This window comes from Labrus bergylta, chromosome 23, assembly GCF_963930695.1.
Source record: "Labrus bergylta chromosome 23, fLabBer1.1, whole genome shotgun sequence".
In the NCBI taxonomy this organism is placed as follows: domain Eukaryota; kingdom Metazoa; phylum Chordata; class Actinopteri; order Labriformes; family Labridae; genus Labrus; species Labrus bergylta.
In genome coordinates, this window is record NC_089217.1 from 1,110,330 (window position 1) to 1,131,474 (window position 21,145).

A 21,145-nucleotide genomic window follows, 5' to 3' on the forward strand; every position below is an offset into this window, starting at 1 on the left:
AAAGCTACCTAATGAGAATCCTCCGCCCCCCCATGTTTTGTTCCCACCGTTTGAGCTTCGACTGGAACATCTTCTTCAGGGTTTGATGGCAGTGACCTACTGTGTGCTGAGATGAACAAATGAAATGACCAGTTTGAGATTGTTACTCTCAACGTTGGTAGTTTTACAGATTTAAACTTGGCTTTAAAGGTGTCTGGTGGTCTTGATTTGGCTCAGGTGGTCTTACATAAAACTGTTCAGCTCTTGTCGGAGTGAAAACAGCAGACAGGCAGCTTCTGGCTCTGTCTCAGTCCTCTCTCATGAAGGAGTGTTTGACCTGCCGTTCACAACCCCAGAAACCACGACCCTCTGCTAAACATAGAGAACCTCAGACCACATGGCACGGCTGGAAACTGGAGCGCGAGATTAGCGGGGATGCTACGCAAGCATGGAGGAGGCGTGAGCAACAAAACCACTACTACCATGTTTTGGAGAGACTTTTCTTTTTCTTTACAATCCGCCTCCGGGCAGTCAAACACATGTCTGTCAGCAGGGGGTCATTATTTAATCGAGTAGAAACACAGACCGTGTAGACACAAACAGAGACTGCACCAGACTGTTTTTAGATTTGGCTTTTTAAACGATCACATTAATCTGCCCAAGAAAAGTTTAGGTAGGTGCAGAAACAACAGTTTAAAATGTAGGTTTTACTGCCATGCCTCAGTGACGTGAAGACAAGTAAAAAAAAAATAAAAAAAATGCACAAGCGGTCCCAAAGTGAGAGAAAAAAAACCCTGAAAACCACAACATGAAATCTACCGGCGAGACACGTAACACAACAAGTTCAGACTGTGAATTATAAACTGAAGTTTGTGGTGCGTTTGAGTGTTTTTGTGAGTGTAGGAAAGGACGAGAGGAAAGGGGATGTGGGAGGGAGGAACAGATAGAGTGAGTAAGTTCATCCGTTTAATTACCCTTCAGCTGATGACCACGGTGTGATGTCATAAAGAGGGCTTCACTTCATTTAAAAAGGTTTTCGAACCTTCACAACAGATCATACCGAGCTCAGAGAGACTCTCAGAACAACTGGAGGAGCTTCTTCTTCTTCTTCTCCTCAGAGGAACAACACTCAGGACAAGAGGAGCCAGGAAAGGTTTTATTTTGTGACTCGAATCTTCACTGGATTCATAAGACTCAGAAGCAGCAAGACTACAGCGGGTAAGAAATCCATTATGCAAAAAAAAAAAAAGAATAAATCTTATTTAGTTTGTGCAAAAACTGAAGGGGAGGATGTGTTAATGTAAGTTTCAAACATGGCTTTAGGATAAAGTTTGCTGTATTTAAAAAGTAAGTTTCTTTTCAAGCTTAAAGATTGAAAACCTTTTGACTTTTTTCACAAATCTCTTTCATGATTCTATATTCTGACTGTTCTTTGCAGATTTTTGACTTGACTCTCAGGGCATTTTCACATTAGGCACCGTGCTCGAGACCACCTCTTCGAGCGGACTCGGGCACGGTACGTTTGTGATCACACTGATCAAATTATCCGGACTTTAGGGTCAAGCGTACTCTGATCCGGGCCTCGGGTCCCTAGTGTGAACCCACCCTTATTTGATTTTGACTTGTGTGTTGCTTGAAATAATTTTAAATGATTGTTGTTATTAACAAACATTTAATAACAGACAAGTCTTGTCTAGAAACAAAGGTTTTCTTGACATCGTAGGACCAGTTCATAATTATTAATAAGTCAGGAACTTTCAGGGTTTTTCTCTATCGGGACGTTTTATTAAATCAGAAGTTAATCAGGCTAATGAAACATGCACTGTAGCTGTTGTATAATACAACATTACCACGACTAAATGTTTGTTTGATGATGACAAACTTGCACTTTGAAATCAATCTCAAGCCTCAGATAAATTCTTATTTTCAGTGTGTTGTCTAAATCAAAGTGTGGTTTTAAAAAGGTGTGTTGATATGGATAAAACAAGTTTTTCGTTAGCTTGTTTGCTGTTTTCTTCTATAACATCAAACAAGTAACCACTACTTAATACTTCATAATTTAATTCATAACTCAAGCAGTTTCAACAACATGTTTCCATTAACATTGGGCTTTTGACAAAAGAGTTTAGTAAACTTTAGTGGCTTCTCAAAAACAAGTTTTGTTAGCTTTCGTTAGCTGTGGTCTGGAAGTATTAGCTGCCAAATCCTAAATCATTAAAAAGGAAACAGCATAACTTCTTTTAGTCAGTAAATAAAGTTTCATATTTTAAGTATTGTGGACTCTTCAGGGTTTGGTTATCATTTGTGCTGTCGTGTTGTTTGTCACTCAAAACTACATGTTTGTCGCTTCTTTGTAAATCTTGTTATGCTAGCTTAATGGAGGAAAGCATTATCTCTTTGCTACGTGTGGTTAATTGTCATTTTGTGTTGTTTTGTTGGTGAATTGAAGAAGAAATCTAGTTTGCTGGTTTCTCCTGGTGTTAGCTTCTACTTAGTGTTAGCATGTTGTAGAACAGCCACACTTTGTAATTATTTTGTTTTATTGTAAAAGTTTGCTTTATCTGTTTTGGATATTTTATCAGATTACGATTAGCGTGTTAGCTGCTCCCAAAGCTAGCTACTATTTTATTCCTTTTCTGCCTTATGGGAGAGGTCAGCTGAAGATAGACAGGAAATGTTGAGAGGGGAGATTCATGGGGGATGACACGCAGCAAAGGGCCGAGATCGGATTTGAACCCACGGCCACTGTGAGGAGGACTTCATTGAGGCTCTCAACGTAACCGTTGTCCGGCTGTCCGGCTTACTTTACAGGGTTACATATCCTTCTCCTGTACTCCAAAGTAAAGAACAAGCTGAGGTTTTCACTTTGCAGCATGTCTTTGCTGACAAATCAAGCACTCAGCGGGTGGCCAAGTGTTGTTATTAGCTGGAAAACTTGTACAAAAGTCTGTTTCAAATATCTCCAGAGTTTCTCTCTAACACTTCATCAACTCTTGAGCCTAAAGCCATAAAAAACTGAAGCAAATGTCAACTGTTTAGAAAGTCAATACAGCCTAAAACCACTTTCTGTCCCTCTACATTTTCTAATCCACTCCGCTGGCAGAGCCGTGTTAACCATAATCAGATGTAATTGAGCGCGGGGACTTGATTGCCTCAGTGGGATCCAAGAGTGACACACCAGCAGATTATATACAACCATCTGGTGACATCTGCAAAAGTCACCCGGAGACGCTCAGTCAGAGGCAGACTGCAGGCGCCTCTTCTCTCAGTACTGTACGCTGTGCGATAGCATGTAGCATACTCAAGAAATGAATCTGCTGCAGTTTCATTAAAGTCACTTCAGGGGACATTTAACTTCTAATTTATTACTCACTGGCTGAAACATCAACATGATATTAAACTTTACGTAATGCTGGGGAGATAATCAGAACTGTTCTCCTGTTTTGTACAATATTTCTTATGAGAAGATGATAATTACTAATAGTGATAATTAATCAATTCCTGGATGAGATATTGAACTGTAGATGTGTGCAGAATCACATACAAACAATAAAAAGGAAACTGATTTTCAGTGAGTCTTAGCTAAAGCAAAAATAAAACTTGCATGTTGAGAATGAAAATAGAATTGCAAAAAATCCTCCTTTTGAGATTTTCCACTTTCATAATGAAATAGTTCTTTAATTTGGTTTTGGAATTTACAAATTCATACAGTAAATCATGATTAAAAATCTTGTACGACCCGGTCTCTGAATTAAGAAAACCTACATTTAGTCTCAACCTGAAGCTCGAGACTAGCGAATGTTTTTTTTTGTGGGCAGTACTTTTCATATTTTGTTAAATGGTCACAGGGTCAGACGAGGGAGCTAAAGTTTGTCTGGTGCAGTTTTTCAGTGCAGCGTTCGACTCCGCAGAAATACTATTAGTGGTTGCACAGCGGTGGAGAGCATGTGTTCGTGTGGTGGGCGTGTGTAGTATAATCTGAGCGAGTGAAACACGACAGAGAGAGAGAGAGTGAGGGGAGTTTTTCTTTATGGAGCTGATCGTTTCTGTACAATTCAACAACAAAAAATCTACATTCCTGAATTCCTCTGTTAAAATTATGTCGCCACGAATGCAGCCAGAGATTTTTAAGGTGGGGGGGGGGGGGGGGGGGGGTGAAGGTAAGCCAGTGGTTGAAATGAGGGACAGGGAGAGGCCACCCCTGAGAGGAGAATGAGCGAGACGTCCCACGGTCTCTTCATCATCCCTCAATCATCATCATCCATCACCCTGCCCCCCCCCATTCCTCTCTCTGCTCACACTTTTCCATCATTTCTCCGTACGTCCTCCGTCCCTCTGCGTGAAACTCCGTGATTTACGGCGAGTCTCACATCTGCCGTACGAAAACATGAAGCCACCACGTCTATTAACGCAACTCCGAGGTCACTTTCTGTACAATTATTCATCTTTCGCCCAGGAAACAGAAACTCTTACTCTCACTCTCTCACTCTTAACTTGTTTTATTCAGATTGAAGTGGAACGATCAGGAAGAAACACTGACTCTTAACGTTCCCGCTTCTTTAATTTGGACACATGAATTAACCGTTAGCGCCGTTAAACAACATCTACAGAATTAAAATGATTTATTTTTTTTGTGTTCTGAAGGATTGATTTGATTACAGATTTTTTTAGGCACTGTAATTTAATTGGTATTTATTTAAAAATTTCCCGGTTAACCTTTTGTTTTGCTACGACTTTTCAAACAGCACAGCTCACGAGTGTCCACCACGTTACGTTAGCAAAGAGCACAACATTTTTTTTACATTTCAGTAATTGTTGTGATTGAATTGCAGAAAACATTCGTTGGTCTTATAGACATGTTGGTGGGTAGATTGCAGGTTTGCAGGAAACCTTCAAGGGTCTCAAAGCCGTTGCAAGTTGATTGCTAGTTTTCCCCGTTTGCATCTGTAAAAGGAGGTAAATATTGACAATGTGTTTTCACAAACTGTTATATTTCTGTGAGTAATCGTTTTATTTTTGCTTCTGTGTTAATTCATTTTAAAGACTTTAATGTAATATAAATCAAGTCTATCCTCTGAAAATAACTCTGTGAGTCATGACTGTCTACAATGGGTGTAACACCCGAGTCCCACTGTCTGTGATGTTTTCAGAGTTTTCAGAGTCCTATCTTCACTTTGTTTACATCGCCGGGACGGCCGGCTGACTCCTCCCCTCGTGTATAAAAGTTGTTTAATTGAGGGACTAGAGAAAAGAAGAATAACATACTGTACTCACTGCTTAACTGTGTTTCTAGATCACGCTCATTTCAGGTAAATTTACATGCAGTGTGAAGATACCAGCATAATAAAGATCGCTAGCATGAGCATGCTAACACAACAATACATCGCAAGTTGTTTTGGTTTCATGCTGGTGCTCAAGGGCGACATCTGCTGGATCAAAAAAATCGCATATAACGCCTTTAATTATGACAGCTATGTTTCAGCTCTTGACTTTGGTCAACCTTTAGTTGTGAAAAGGGAGTTAGCGTCCTATCAGTGTGGTGACGGTCGGAGGTGCTGCTTGTCAACGGGCAAGGCAGGCAACATGCTTGGGGCTCCAGGCCAGTAGGGGGCCCCCCTGAGGGCTGATAAACTTTAAACCACAGGAGTGGCTCAAAAATGTGCAAAGTTTGGAATGACAGTAGGAAACCTCCCTTAAGGGCCCCATCTGATAGTACTCACTCATATAACAGTAAATGACTGAATGATGGGCGGCTAGCCCTGAATATTGGGGAAAAAACTGTGTTTATTTATTTCATAATGGGGGTGATTCCTGTTTGGAGGGGCCCCCTGTGAATTTTTGCCGCCACTGGTGACGGTGTGGGGGCCCGTTGGACGGAGCGGGTGGCACAGTTTGGACCTCTGCTGGGGGGAGATTTAAACAGTGCGAGCCTTTGTGAGGAGAATTGTTTTTAAAAGCAGAGAGGCAGGAGAAGCGGGGGGGTGCGGTCGCAGAGATTAAAAGCGGACATTTGTTTTGTGTATATCGAGCTCTGCCAAGACGCTGCAATTTTCTATGAATCTAAAACAGCTTTCCTGGCTCGGACCCCACAGGCTGCCCCCACTGCCAGGAAAATACTTTTTTTTTTCCTTCTTCTACCTGTTTACGTGCAGGTAAAGTAGCTTTCAGAGGGCAGGAGGACATGAGAGTTAAGTTTCCAGCCAGGCGAAGTGGACGCGTCTGAGGAGGTGGGAGGGGCGACGACAGGTAGTGTTCCCCCCGCTGGTCCCCGACACTCCTCCTTTTGTTCCAGTGTTTAAAAATCAGCCTGGACTTTGTGTTCCTGAACCGACTCCAACCAGAGGAGCTCATAAACTGGAAGGAACTCGACTAATTTTCAGACAAACTGAGGAAAAGTTCTCCCTGGCACCGATCATTCACCATCGACATGTAGATTTTTTTTTGTTCAAAGCGCTGATGATGGGTTGGAAAGAAACAATGGATTGTGTTTATGATCCCTAATGAATGAAAGGAGCTAGCAGGAAGGTTTGTTGCATCAGCACATGTTGGCAGCCAGCAGGTTTACAAATAATGTGTTCATTGTGTGTGCTTCATGTTCATACAGTGACCTTTACAGTGGAGCTGCTATTTCTGGGTTAAAAAAAAAATCAAGGACGCATCAAAAGCCCACAGACGCCAGGGCCGAATGTTTCAGATAATTCAGTAAATTGAAAACACAGTTTGACTAAACTCAGCCAGTTGACTTACTGTTGAGTCAGAGAGCAAACTGAAGGGAAGTCCTGATGAATATCTATATCCGCACTTCACGTATAGAACCCCCCCATCCCCCCCAGGAGAGAAGTTGTCATTCCTCTTAAAGGGTCTATGGAGCTGAAACCCCCAGAGACCTGTCGTTATGTTAGCTAAACATTGTGGAAGTGCACGGTGGGCTGCTCTCTGTGCTCAGTGTGTCCACGCTCAGAGACGTCAGGTTAGCTTGTACTCTGATCAAAGTTGTCCCAAAACAAACTCGGGTCCAGATTTTCTTTCATTGCGAGAGCCAGTGGAGTGTAGGATGACCCCAGAGCCGCTCAGGGGGCGTTAGCTCAGCCCAACAGGGGAACTGAGTATTCGGTAGCTCGGTTTCAGAAAATAAAGGCAAGGCACAACAGGACAGAAAAAAGACAAAACGAGCAGGTGTACTTTATCTGTTCGTTTTCGTCTCCTGGGTGCAGAAATTAGCAACCATCTTGAGTGTTTTCCCTCTTTATCTGAAAGTCTTTCTATGTGATTCTTCACACTTAAATATATAAATCAAGTTTATCCTCTGAAAATAACTCAGTGAGTCATGACTGTCTACAATGGGTGTAACACCCGAGTCCCACTGTCTGTGATGTTTTCAGAGTTTTCAGAGTCCTATCTTCACTTTGTTTACGTCGCCAGGACGGCCGGCTGACTCCTCCCCTCGTGTATAAAAGTTGTTTAATTGAGGGACTAGAGAAAAGAAGAATAACATACTGTACTCACTGCTTAACTGTGTTTCTAGATCACGCTCATTTCAGGTAAATTTACATGCAGTGTGAAGATACCAGCATAATAAAGATCACTAGCATTAGCATGCTAACACAACAATGCAGCGCAAGTTGTTTTGGTTTCATGCTGGAGCTCAAGGGCGACATCTGCTGGATCAAAACATCACATATAAAGCCTTTAAACAGCAGCTCAAAACTAAACAAACTTGAGTGTTTTCCCTCTTTATCTTAAACATGCTTCAAACTCAGGATTCACATTTAGCCGGAGTTTTTAAAAAACAACATGTTCATCTCGTAAATCTCCGATGCTTCATGCCCATTTAAACATTTAACCCACAAATGATTTCCACACAGATAGACTCGGAGATAAGAGCCCGTGAGTGTGTGTTAGATCTGTTCTTAATTGTGGAGGCGACAGCTGGAACACATTTCTGATATTTCAACACGTGTCAGTCAGAGCGGCGAGGGGGAATGGCGCTGCTGCCCGCAGTGTTTGTCTGACTTACTGATGTTTGCTCTTAAGCCTCCGTGTGGGGGGGTTAACTCAGGGAACTCATGTGCTTCACATAAAACCAATGTGTATTATTTAATAACGCCCTGATGACAACAGCTCAACAGACGGGACTTTCCTGCCCTCCTACCTTCATCTTTATCTAGTGTTCATGTACAAACGTGCATCGTGGCGTGCTCAGGTGTTTGTTGTGAAATGACCAGCAGGAGTTGCCAAATCAGAAATCACATTTAACCAAAATCATGCAGGTTTCATGTGGTTCTACAACCTTTGGATGATCAACAGATACGTCTGCAGTAGAGGTTGAAAAAGTTGAATTTGAACACAAATTTTACGGAAGTCATTCGTCTTTCTCCGCTTTGCTGCGCTGCTTAATTTGGTGTCAGCAGTTTTTCACAAATTTCACAGATTCACCTGCAATTAAAAGGCAAACTGGAAACAAAAGGAAAGAATGGCGTAGACTTCCAATAGTGATCCCCCCTCTGTACCGTCATACTGTAGTAACAGGTGTTACAGATGAGCGAGGGGATCAACAATCTGCGGGGGAGCGTAGCACCGTGTGTGTGCATGTCTGCATTTACTCTAATCAAATCAAAGTTGAAAATCTGGTATTGTGATAAAACTTTCTTTCAGAAAGTGATACTCCCCTTGTACGGACCATTTGGGGAGCAAAATAAAGTTCTAGAGGCACTCGACCCAGAGAGGTCGCATCAGCCTTTAACTCTTACCGAGTGCTGCTTAGTGCTGCCCCTGGTGGATGTTTTATATAAACGCGAACTGTCATGTGTTGGTAATCATGTGTAGCTTGCTGACTGAATTTGGATCAGGATCAGATGGGGGGGGGGGGTATTATCTTTCCCGCTTTGTTTCAGATATTTAAACTCGGCTTTATTTTGTTCTTTTTTAAAAGCGTGATGCTAATAAATGCAGCCCCAGTGTGAGAGGTTACATAAGAGCAGAGTGCTGTGACAGTGTTGGTGGTCTGAGGCTTTTTAAGTGTGAAGCCGTTTGATCCACAAGAACGCAGATCCTGTGATCCAGTTTAACAATCTGCTGCTCAACGTGGAGTAACGTGTTAGAAAGCAGAAGATGATTTCAGTTAATTAGAATCAGAGAGCTCGCAGAGCTTGTTAGCGTGCATCACTTCACATCATCTGATGGTAGAAATGTTTTAACAGTAATGTGAATTAATTAATCCTGCATGTTCTCAGATGATCATCACGTTAAATGCTTCAGGCGTCAGAGGGGAAACTGGATTTTTAAACGATATTAGCTACAGAAAGCAGATGGATGTTATCAACTTGAGGTCATCACAGCTAATTAGTCTGCATTTCTAATCCTTGTGTACGATTGTTGAATGTCTTGTCTGTCCTCTAACACAGTGGACCTGGGGACTCGGACCCCCCTATGAGGGTCGCCTGAGATCTCAGGGATGTGTGTGCGAGGCTCTGTCTGCTAGATCTACACATATAAAAAAAATCCCATGCTGCTTGTCTCGGCTCGTCATGACGTTACTGACGGTTCAGAGTTCAGTCATCATGTTTTTGTGCCTGGAGGTTTTGTGTTACACCTGAGACTGACCACCGGACTGTTCAGCGTCTAAAGGGCAGCGATGGCCCCGAGACGGATCGGTGACTCGCACTCTGACCTGCTGTCACTGTGCATCACACAACAAGACAGGAAATACCTCCCAGTCTCTGAGCGCTCTGAAAGTCACCTGGGTGGAAAAAACCCGGCATGAACGTATACTTCTGCTGAGGCGAAGAGTGCGTTTTGGGGTTTTCATTTTGATGATGTTTTTGAGAACTGAGCATTTGTGGACGGAACGTTTTAACAGATTGCACAGTTTTGGGCACTTCCGTCCGTCATTGAGTGACACCATTTCTTCTTACATGCACGTTTATTTATTTAGCTCGTTTTCTTTTGCTGCTGACTTAGCTACATGAGGCTCTTCTTCAACTCATAAATACATTTTCTCAGCAGGGACATTGACATAAAAGACACACAGCATCAAATAAGTTTACAGATCCTTTTTTACAAACTTTTTTGGCACTATTTGACCCCCGTAGATTCCAACAACGGTTTCAAGCAGGACAGTGAAATCTAAAAATGGACAGATCAGTGGACAAGCGTTATTCTTTGGCACTAATCGCCCCTCATAAATATGAAGTGCTGCGATTTTGCTTTTGTCTTTGTTGTTTATTTAAACCTACAAATCCAACAATGATGTTTTTGTTGTTGTTTGAGTTGTCATCTTTATTTGTCTCATCTTCTATAAGAGTATTTGAATTTTCTCTCCCTCGTTTTCTTCAAACTTTGGATGATTTTTTGGGCACTAGTTGACCCTCGTAGCTCCTGCACAGCTCTCAGGTCGTCTCTCTCTCTGTGCTGCTCGAGTGCCACCTTCCTGCCGCTCCTCTTCTTCTTCTTCTTTCTTTATCTGACTCCTGCTCCTCCAGTGGGCAGAGACAGAACGAGGAGGCCCTCCTCTTTGTTTCATAAGTCCTCCCCCTTCTGCTCTCCTCTGACCTGCTCAGACGCTCAGGCAGCATGCAGCACTCGCTCCCATCAGACCGACCTGCAGCAGCTGCCCTGACATCACTCACCTCTCACTGCGGGACACCTGGACGTCTGCTGGAGCCGCAGCGGGACTTCTTCTTCTTCTTCTTCTACTCTTTAAGGAGGAGCATAAATAACGACTTTGGAAAAGAACGGGCTCTTGGATGTGTTTTGGCTCGTGGGGATTTTTTTCTCCCTCTTCCTGAAGGTGTCATCACCTGGATTTTGTCTCCTGAGACGTTTATTATTTGTGGTTTGAAGTCAGACTGGAAAGTTTGAGACTGGACTTAAAGTGAATTAAAGTTTTTATCTTCGGAACAGACGCTGCTGTGGGAGAGTGAGTTTCTCTCCAACTTCTTCTTCTTCTCCTTCTTCTTCTTCTTCTTCTTCTCCTGCTTTTGTTTAGTTTAATTTTAATCTTTGTTGTGGTTTAATTTGCGGGGGAAACATGCAGGACTTGTTTTTTTTCTGCAGAGACTCGTCTGCAGATTGAACATCAGATAGCCTCTCTCAGATGTTAGAGATGAAGTGGAGCTCATGACTGTGTTGTTCTTCTTCTTTACAGGAAGATGTTCTGCTCCAGGAGAGTCCTGCAGCAGTGGTGCTTCGCTCTGTTCCTGCTCTGCTCTCCTGTGCCGCACTTTGGACGCCCCATCGATGCCCTCAGCAGCAGAATGTGAGTCTCACTTATTCTTTTCTTTTTTTTTAAACTCTCCTTTGATTCTCTTTTCACTCTCAGTAGAAGTCAAAAAAAAGTGGACCCAACTTCCAGATAATCTTTTTTCCGATATTTGCTCGTTTTCATTTATTTTCGTTTATGTCCTCTCTCTCTCTCTCTCTCTCTCTCTCTCTCTCTCTCTCTCTCTCTCTCTCTCCCTGCGTGGTGGGCGAGCAGAGGCTGGAAAATGTGTTCATTTTGTGAAACGTGCCGGCAGATGTTTGGTTAGCGCTCGCCCACCTGTGTGTTTACCTAAAGGCAGAAAGCGTCTCGCTGTGATAAACTCAAACTCTCTCGCTCCCATCAGACGCGTTCAGGGCCCCGTCAGACTTTCTAACGCCCTCTCCGTCTCTCTGTGTTTGGACTCCGGAGGGAAATGAATAATGCTGATGCTCAGCCTCGGCTCGGCACCAAACCAAACCTGCTGCTCCTGCCGAGGCGCCCGATGCCAAACGGGATAAATGTTCCTTTAAGAGAGAGTTCAACACTTCCTGGAGAGACGCTGAGATGTGATCAGTTTTTAATGACTCAGTGGGAAGATGCTCTCAGGGAGAGAAGTTTCCAGGTCACATCTGAAATGCATTTATTTTGAAGTCTGCAGTTAAAAGTCTTTAAAGTGATTCAAACTTTGTCGTCGTCGTCGTCGTCGTCGTGCAGGTTTACCTTAAAGTCCTCGTCGGTGTCGGGGGGGAAACAGAGCGGCAGCCGTTTGCTGATGTGTGATTCATCCCATTTCAGGACGGGGTTAACTCCATCTGAGGGGAAATGAGAAGTGTGAGCTTCAGAATCACACGCCTGACCGCTCTTCATCAGAGGCTGTGTTAAACGACAGGTTATAAAAATCTTCTCGAGAAGTTGTCAAGGTGGTCCGCACGTTTTTGAGTTGGAGCTTTGAATCATCTAAATGGTTTTTAGGCCTCAAACAGGAGCAGCTGTCAGTGGAAGGAAAATAATCTTGCTGCAGTTCTTGATCTTTTATGACCTTAAATTAAATATTTTTGATGTTTTAGAAATCTAAATAAACCATGTGGACGAGGTTACTGTGAAGGTTACTTGATGAGCTGTTTGGAAACCTTTTGTCTAAATGAACTAAATCCTTGTTTTAAAAACTAAACGTCAGAGAAGTTTGTCCAGAGAGTTTTCCAAATCAAAGAAAGACCAAGTCGGTGTTTGGTTCTTCTCTGTCTCCTCTTTTATTTTGTAGGAGCTGCAGTAATGTCCAGTTTCCTGCTCTGTGTGATTTTTATAAATTCTCAAATGTTGATTTTGAATGTTTTCTGGAGCCTCGGCAGTTCAGAAGTTTCAGCGTTTCATCTTAAAACAAAAATTTAGAAAATCAACCTGGACGAACAGGAAGTGATTCTGTCGTTCTGAACGTCCAGAATCTGAAGCAGCTCGTTACAGAACACAGAGCTGTCAATCAATCAATCAATCAATCAATCAATCAGTCAATCAATCAATCAATCAATCAATCAATCACTCAATCAATCAATCAATCAATCAATCAATCAATCAATCAATCAATCAATCAGTCAATCAATCTTTATTTGTAATGCGTCAATTCTGTCTGTCGTGAAAGGACACAAACAGGAAACTGAGCTTCACCATCTCAAGATGTTTCAGGGCCTCTTCATCGTCCTCCTCCTCCTCCTCTTCCTCCTCCTTCCTCCTCCTCCTCCTCCTCCTCCTCTCTCCTCCTCTCTCCTCCTCCTCCTCCTCTCTCCTCCTTCCTCCTCCTCCTCCTCCTCTGTCCTCCTCCTCCTCTTCCTCCTCCTTCCTCCTCCTCCTCCTCCTCTGTCCTCCTCCTTCTCTTCCTCCTCCTTCCTCTCCTCCTTCCTCTCCTCCTCTCTCCTCCTCTCTCCTCCTCCTTCCTCTCCTCCTTCCTCTCCTCCTCCTCCTCCTCTTCCTCCTCCTTCCTCCTCCTCCTCCTCTTCCTCCTCCTTCCTCCTCCTCCTCTTCCTCCTTCCTCTCCTCCTTCCTCCTCCTCCTCCTCCTCTTCTTCCTCCTCCTCTTCTTCCTCCTCCTCCTCTTCCTCCTTCCTCTCCTCCTTCCTCCTCCTCCTCCTCCTCTTCTTCCTCCTCCTCTTCTTCCTCCTCCTCCTCTTCCTCCTCCTCCTCTTCTCCTTCCTCTCCTCTTCCTCTTCCTCCTCCTCCTCTTCCTCCTTCCTCTCCTCCTCCTCCCTTCTCCTCTCTCCTCCTCTTCCTCCTTCCTCCTCCTCCTCCTCTTCCTCCTCCTCCTTCTCCTCTTCTTCCTCCTCCTCCTCCTCTTCCTCCTTCCTCTCCTCCTTCCTCTCCTCCTCCTCTCTCCTCCTCCTCCTCTTCCTCCTCCTCTTCCTCCTCCTCCTCCTCCTCTTCCTCCTCCTCCTCTTCCTCCTTCCTCTCCTCCTTCCTCTCCTCCTCCTCTCTCCTCTTCCTCTTCCTCCTCCTCCTCTTCCTCCTCCTTCTCCTCTTCTTCCTCCTCCTCCTCCTCCTCTTCCTCCTTCCTCTCCTCCTTCCTCCTCCTCCTCTTCCTCCTCCTCTTCCTCCTCCTCTTCCTCCTCCTCCTCCTCTTCCTCCTCCTCCGTCGGATCACTTTTCAGACACTCAGGGAGTTTGTGTCTTCTAACAGGAAGTATATAAACGTGTATAAACGGTTCTCAGGATATTTTTTATTATTCAGCAGAAGAATAAAAACTCACTTTACCTCGACGTGGAGCTGAATGAGAAAACTCCTCTTCTGTTTGTATGGATGCAGCGTTCCTCCACAACACGCTGAGCCCTGCACAGGGAGGAGGAGCAGTGCATGATGGGAAACCCCCTGACGGGCTGTGACGGGGGCGGTGGTGCTGAGCTGTAATCAGCCGCCGGTATCTCCCATTGAAGGCGGTGTGTTTGTGTGCTCAGACACCTCAAGTGTTTGTGCGGCGTTGGCGCTCGGAGGTTCCCAGGCCTCGGAGCTGAGCGCCGCGGCGTTCTGTTTGTGTTAGAGTTAAGACTCTGAGTAACGAGACACCGCGGCAAAGCAAAGCCCCCCGATCCGACTCTACCTGCAAAGACAACAGCTCGTCCCATCTGTTCAGAATCAGAGCATCACGTTTAACTAAACTTTATATTTTTAAAGACGCAGCAGCGTGTTCTCAGGTTTCTGGATTATGTGTTCAAAACATTTCTGCAGAGAAATCATGACGTTCCGAAAACAAAAGATTTAAATGAAGTTTGGTTGAAGTTCAGCCAGGTGCTGCACGTTAACCTCTGGATATCTGTGAGTATAGCACCCCCTTGTGGTCGATCAGGATATCAGATCAGAGGTGTTAAATATTCAAACCCTGCACTTCCGCTTGGTTTCCTGCAAAGTCTTCAACACAACTCGTGCAAACATCCAGAGAACATTTCACCTGCAAAAAGGACGTCAACAACATTTTAAATTAAGAACTCATTTGACATCTTAAAAATGAAGATTTCTGCGTGTGTCCTCACGGTGTCAGTGCAGAAGTTTGAGTTCTGGTTTTGTGCATGAGAGGTTGCAGCAGAGAAAATGTGTAAGAGACAGAATGACATAAGGCCGGATTTGCACCTGGGCCATCTGCTTTGAGGACTATAGCCTCCTAAATGGAGTGTGACCTGACCACTAGGCCATCTACGCCCCAGTGTTTCATCTTTAACACATGCACATGTCTACTGTGAGTTATAAGGAAAGAGTCTAAGAGGTCTTTTGTCTCCTCTGAGTTTCCGTCTCTTAATCCAGAGGTTGTGAGTTCAAATCCTGCACAGAGCTGCAGATGTTTTTCAGATGTTTCTGATCAAACAAATCAACTCAGTTTGAAAAGAAAAAAAACTCTGACGTGAACATTTGAGCTGCAGAAAAATGTTGAACCAGTTTCAATCTGACGCCTTTTAAAAAAAAAAAAAAAAATGCAGAGTTTGTTGTTGACGTTCGTCCAAGTCCGTCCGGGGGTGTTTCCTCCTGCTGCCTGTGCAAACGGCTCCCCCTTGTGGCGGCTTTATGGCAGGATGCCACACAGAGCAAGAGAGTTAGTTTGAAGCAGAGGTTGTGAGTTCAAATCTTACTGAAGCCTCCAGTGTTTTTTTATTTAAAGTCATAAATGATCATCTTTAACCGTCTCACAGTGAGGAGGGAAACGTTTAACCTTTAACCTCTAGATGAGACGTTCATTCAAACATGATGTCTCATAAATGGAGAAAATGTCGTTGAAGTTTGGTGAAGTCTGCAGATGTCACGATGTGGATGTTTCCTCTTTGGCTTCTCAAATCGAACTTCTTCACCCCCCTTTACCCGCTCTCTGTTCTCATGCAGGCCGTCAGCTGTCTGTCACAGCAGGCGGTGGCGTTTATAAAGGCGTGGCCCTGACAGCTGTGCATGCAGGGCTCCATAGCTCAGGGGTTAGAGCACTGGTCTTGTAAACCAGGGGTCGCGAGTTCAAATCTCGCTGGGGCCTGCCTATCCTTTTTTTTCATTATTTACTCTCACACAGGTCAAAGGTCACCGTGAACACATAACCAGAGCTAACTTTAAACCTGAAATACCTGACGGCGCTCGGCTCGTGGGAGGCGATGAAGTAACAAAGGCATGACGTCTTTAAACTGCTTCTTATGTTGAAGGTGTTTGGAGTGAGAATGAGGCCGAGGAGAGAGTTTATAAGCGTGTTTGAGACGCAGATTCAAAGTCTCTTATTGTTTATTCATCATGATTTGTGTTTGTTATTCATGAGAACAAAGATGTGATCGAAAAGTTGTTTTTAAAAGATTCTTTCTTGATGGTTTCATCGAGTCTCGTCGTTCCTGAATTTACACAAATCAAATCTGAGTGATGATGTTTGAGCAGCATGAAGCGCTGCAGCATCACGACGAGTTAAACATGATCACATCAATCAATATTCATCTTTAGATCCCAGAAATCACCTGATAGGATTTACATAATCTCTAAAAGCTCGGTGCAGCCAGAGTTCAGAACGAAGCCTTTTCATAGTTTCTCTTTTTTGGAGTTTCTCTTTTTTTTTTTTTTCGGCTCCAGTTTTTCATCCCTGGAGGGTCCGAGTGCCACGATTCTGTCAGTTTACGTTTATTTTAATGAAAAGTGAAAAGCCAAAGACTCTGTGCCACGATCGTATCAGTGATTAATCGAAAAGGAAAACTGGCGGAGGTGGTGTGGACCTCCTGGAGCCGGGTGGAGATCAGTTTTAACAACCCTGGAAACAGTTCAGCTCCTGCGGTTTGATGAATCATGACGATTTATTCACTGATGCAATCAGGGATTATTGGAAATCTGCTGATGCATTTCAAGCTTTCCCTTCACTGTGGCTGCTGCCCCCTGCTGGCCAACAGAGTGAACTCTCCCTCAAAGAGTTAGAAAGTGTGCTTTACAGTTTAGGTGCAGGGATTTAAAAGAGAAGTCTAACATAAACAAATCTTCTGTGTGATGTTTTGCAGAAAGCGGTCGGTGACTCACGCTCAGCTGATGCACGATAAAGGCCGGGTGATGCAGGACTTGAAGCGGAGGATGTGGCTGCAGGAGCTTTTAGACGAAGTCCACACGGCCGAGATCAGAGAACTCTCAGCCCGGACGACTGCGGGAGGCGGGAGCAGCAGCGGGGTCGGGCTGTCCGGGGTCGGCCTGGGAATACACTTGAGCACCACCGGCAGCACCCTGCACTCCAAACCCCCCGGAGGAACCAAGAACCTGCCCATCAGCTTCAAACTGGAGGAGGAGGAGGGCACCAACCTGCCGCAGGAGACCAACAAGTCTCAGACATACAAAGACGGCGTGCTGAAGGCGTCCGGGAAGAAGAAGAAGAAAGGGAGGTCCGGGAAGAGGAGGGAGGGGGAGAAGAGGAAGAGGAGGGCGCGCTCGCTCGGGTGGAGGCCGGAAGACGAACAAGGAAGTGGACTCCACCTGGAGTGGAGGTCTCTGCTCGGCCTGCAGAGGGCGCTACTTTAAAAAACGTTGTCAGTCTCTGACAAAGGTGAGTTCACAGTTCAGATACATGTCACAGCATTTTCTGTAATAATGTTCAGTTATGTTTTTGGATCAGAAAAGTGTCAAAGTGGTTTTAAAAGTGTCAAAGAATCGAAAAATGTTTTACTCTCTGAACCCAAACATGAATACAAATCACTGACCTGTCATGTTTTTCTCTCTTTGTGTTTCAGAAATGTTCGGACAGTCGCAGTGGACTCCTAAACTCTCACATTGCAGATTTCTGTAAAAGTGATTGTTTGGAAAGAATTTGGAAAATATTTATTGTTTGTAAATATTCTAAATATAGCAGAAATAGCAGAATATGATTAAAAGATCTTATTTGATGCTGTGTGAGGCGACAGATTTTAATCTTTGTGAATCCTTGCTTTTTTTCTTTTTTTATTCCAATTATGTCAGATTTTTTTGCAGTAATTTATTTTGTCTGAATGGTGTATTTATTTTGTAAATGTATCGAGGTGCTGCTGACCTTCTATATTTTTGTACCATATTGCACTTTAGATATATAAATATAAATATATACCATTAATTTTGTTCCATGACTCGTTGATGTGGTTTATTGAAATGAAGAAAAAACGACGGTCGTCACTCTTGTGTGATTTTTCTCTTTGATTTTTGACCTTTGGCTCTCCACACGTCCTGTTTTTTTTTTTGTTTCTTCGCTGCTGTTTTTGTTTCTGATGGAAGCTGTTTGTTGTCTCACGTTTGTGTTCGACCCTCCTGCCGCCTTCAGTGTTTCCTCCTCCACCCGCTCTGCTTCTCAACGCCAAAGTTCATCTGTGTACATACACCAAACACGGCTCGATATTGTTGTTTCATTGGCACTTGCACTGATATAAACACCGTGTACTGAACAGATTAAACATTTGACAGTATCATCCTTGCAGTCTCTTGTGTTTTTGAAGTCTCTTTGCCCTTTTATTGATAATAATGCATGTTTTCATGATATTATATTGAATAAAGAAACCACAACATGCCTTGGTGGAGTTCCTCAAGGCTCTATCCCCGGTCCTCTAAAGATTCAGGTATAATTCAAGTATAGGTTAAAACATAACGTCTAAAAATGAATGCCAGACTATTTCCCTCTGATCTCCATTCAGCTGCTGGAAACCTCAAATCCTTTATGAAAAACTGTATAACTGTATACTGTATAAAACTGTAATTTGAAGTTTTGTTTTAAAGAAAACTATAGGACATTCTTAAAGTGTTTATATATAAATATCTTTAATAAACAAAAAAAATAGAATTTTAACCAAAAAATACACTTGAGCCTTACTTTATAATAAAATAATTTGTTTCAACTTTATTTCAAGCTTTGAGTCTAAACTTATTGTCGTGTCCTGGGTCCTCTTCCGTTTGTCTTGTTTGTGTTACATCGGCAGTTTTTATTTTGGTTTCACATCTCACTTAAAATTAAAAACATCTCACACTTGTCATATATAACCTCAAAACAATAACTTAAGTGTTCATAGAAGTTCAATTATTTATTTATTTAATGTTGAGGGTGTTTTGCTGTAGGTTACAAAATAAGTTTTAAACACTAAAAACAGGCTTTAAATAAGAGTAGTTACATTAACTCCTCCAAAAGCACATAAAGAAACAAATGCATTAGAAACCAGTGCATTTATATTTAAATATATGTAACTGTTCTTCTGTGGCTCTTAACACTGACGCAGCCTCGTTCTTCACATCAAACTCTCCCTGGGAGTCTGTTTGGGTTCATCTCTCTGACTCATGGAGCGTCAGAAACAGAAAAAACAATCTTCCCAAAGTTTCCAGTAAAGATGAAGAAAAATCTGGACAGAAAAATGTTTCCAACACAGTTTGAAACTCATCAGTCAGCAGCTTTTATTAACGTCATGATTGCAACAGTGTGCTGAGTCCTTAATCCCACTTTAATGCCCTTATTAGACATTTAGAACATGTTGTTTGTAAGACTGAGGGGGGGTTTTATGCACAAAAACATATCAACAGTAGAGCATGGATGACCTACCCACACTGAATAATGTTTATGTCAAGTTATCCAGTTAAAATGGTAAATGGACTTTTCAGGGTTAAGTATCCTGCCCAAGGACACATCGGATGTGTCGCTGGAGGAGCTGGGGATCGAACCCCCAATCATCCAGGAGAGACGACCGACTCTACCAACTGAGCCACAGCCGCCCCAGAAAGTGCAAAGTATAATTTACAAAACAGTGAAAACGACATTCAAGGAGTACATACGTAAAACCCTGGATTTACTGCATGAATTTAAGAAATATTGCTAATTAATTTTTGCAATTAATATCAATATTGTTTGATTTTTATGAGAATTGTATTAAAGGTTACATTTCGATTATCGTAAAAGCCTAAATGTACATTTTATTGCTCCAAAAGTTTCCACTGGATTTCTCTGGTCCTAAAGGGAATTTAAAAATTAGATTATTTTAATGCAAGTTCTGCAGTGATGAACTTTGATTTTTTGTGCAGCTGCGAAACATCAGAACACATGAAGCAGGGAGTCGGCCTTTTTGGCATTTCCTGGTAGAATAAATGTTTTTAAAAGGCCTCTCAGCCCACCAACGCTTTCTTCTTCTGCTGTACGTCTTGTCATCACTTCTTTACTCTGTCCAGTTAAACTCTGATCGCCATCATCAGCTCAGCAGGAAACCATCTCTCTCAGTTTTAGCAGCTTTTTTTAGAAACGTCTGCACGAACAGCAGGAGGGAAAAATTACAACTTTCCACTCAATGGAGCAGAAGTGTCAACAAATTGCAGACCCTCATCATAAATTCCATCCAGGTTTCAATTAGGGACGATCAAGAGCTCCAGGGCTGCAGAAAGAGGCCGGAGGGATTTGGCTTCTGGTCTCGAGTCGTTAAAATAATTCCCGCCGCCACAGCTTCACGACACGACCGAGTTTGGTTTGGATTCAGGTGGAGAGCTGAGAGACATCGAGCAGAAAGAGAGGAGCAGCGCAGCGACAAATCTTCAACACCCAAGAAAAACTAAAGGAGGTCAGGAAGTCAGAGCGAGAAACCGAGACGACTCGGAGTATTCTGTTTGAAAGGCCTACCTGCCTCCGGATAAAAAACTTTGTTTCTGTTCCTTCTGGGGTTTAAATTAATTGCTCTTTTTTTGTTCAGACTCAAGTTTAATTAATCGGCAGAAGAACCACACACTCACTGCAGGACTTGAAAGCATAAAAAGCCCCAAAAACAAAAAATAAATATTTGGCGGCAGATCTTCCAGCAGAGAGTCGTCTTTCAATCAGATGACACAGAAACATTTGTCCTGATTTCCAGTCTGGAGTTCAGTCAAAGAAAAGGTTGAATTTGTTCCAATAAAAGAGTTTTTTTATTTTTTATAATCTCCAAACATCCCGCCCGAAACTAAACCTCAGATTCTCAGAGGAGCTGCCTTCATGTTGTGTCAGACATCATTAACGCCGTCGTGGAAGGTTTTGCAGGATCAGAGTCTCGCTCACTCGGTCCAGATGATTTTAATCTGCCGGGAGGAAACTGATCCGTTACTCCGTCCAACCCTTTTATTGTTATGACTGAATCTGAAGCGCTCCAGATGTCCACACACGGACACACTGTCGCTTTCATGATATAATCTGTTCAGGTCCGATCGCACAGTTTGAAAATACGAGTCAAAAGTCATCGATATCCCCTCTGAGAGCAGCGGGAGAAACATCAGCAGCTGATACTGAGTCCGAGACGTCACCTGAATATCTGTGTGTAACAGCCAAATGACTTAATGGTGAAAAAAGGAAATACCTATTAATACTAATGCAACCAGAAGCATACAAACTATGAATTAGGTACAACCGTCAGAATGTCGTATGCAAGTAGTGTAACAGGAACATGTTGCAGTACTCACATGTGGCCATTAGATGTCAGCATTTGCAGGTTG

At 43.1% G+C, this 21,145-nt stretch overlaps 1 protein-coding gene and 1 non-coding gene across 3 annotated transcripts; both read left to right on the forward strand.

The window, feature by feature from the left end:
* The first annotated feature begins 1,036 nt into the window (after nt 1-1,036).
* On the forward strand, nt 1,037-18,123 carry pthlha (parathyroid hormone-like hormone a). 2 transcript variants are annotated; one of them, XM_065951588.1, is made up of 4 exons: nt 1,037-1,197; nt 11,126-11,236; nt 16,705-17,237; nt 17,422-18,123. In XM_065951588.1, the coding sequence occupies exons 2-3, from the start codon at nt 11,130-11,132 to the stop codon at nt 17,210-17,212; spliced, it is 615 nt and encodes a 204-aa protein (XP_065807660.1). In that variant the 5' UTR covers nt 1,037-1,197; nt 11,126-11,129; the 3' UTR covers nt 17,213-17,237; nt 17,422-18,123. The 2 variants fall into 2 exon arrangements, with proteins under 2 accessions (XP_065807660.1, XP_020511249.1); XM_020655593.2 differs by lacking the exon at nt 1,037-1,197 and adding an exon at nt 10,525-10,897.
* trnat-ugu (transfer RNA threonine (anticodon UGU)) lies at nt 15,641-15,713 on the forward strand. Its single transcript has one exon. It is a non-coding gene; the product is annotated as a tRNA-Thr (tRNA).
* Nucleotides 18,124-21,145: the final 3,022 nt, after the last annotated feature.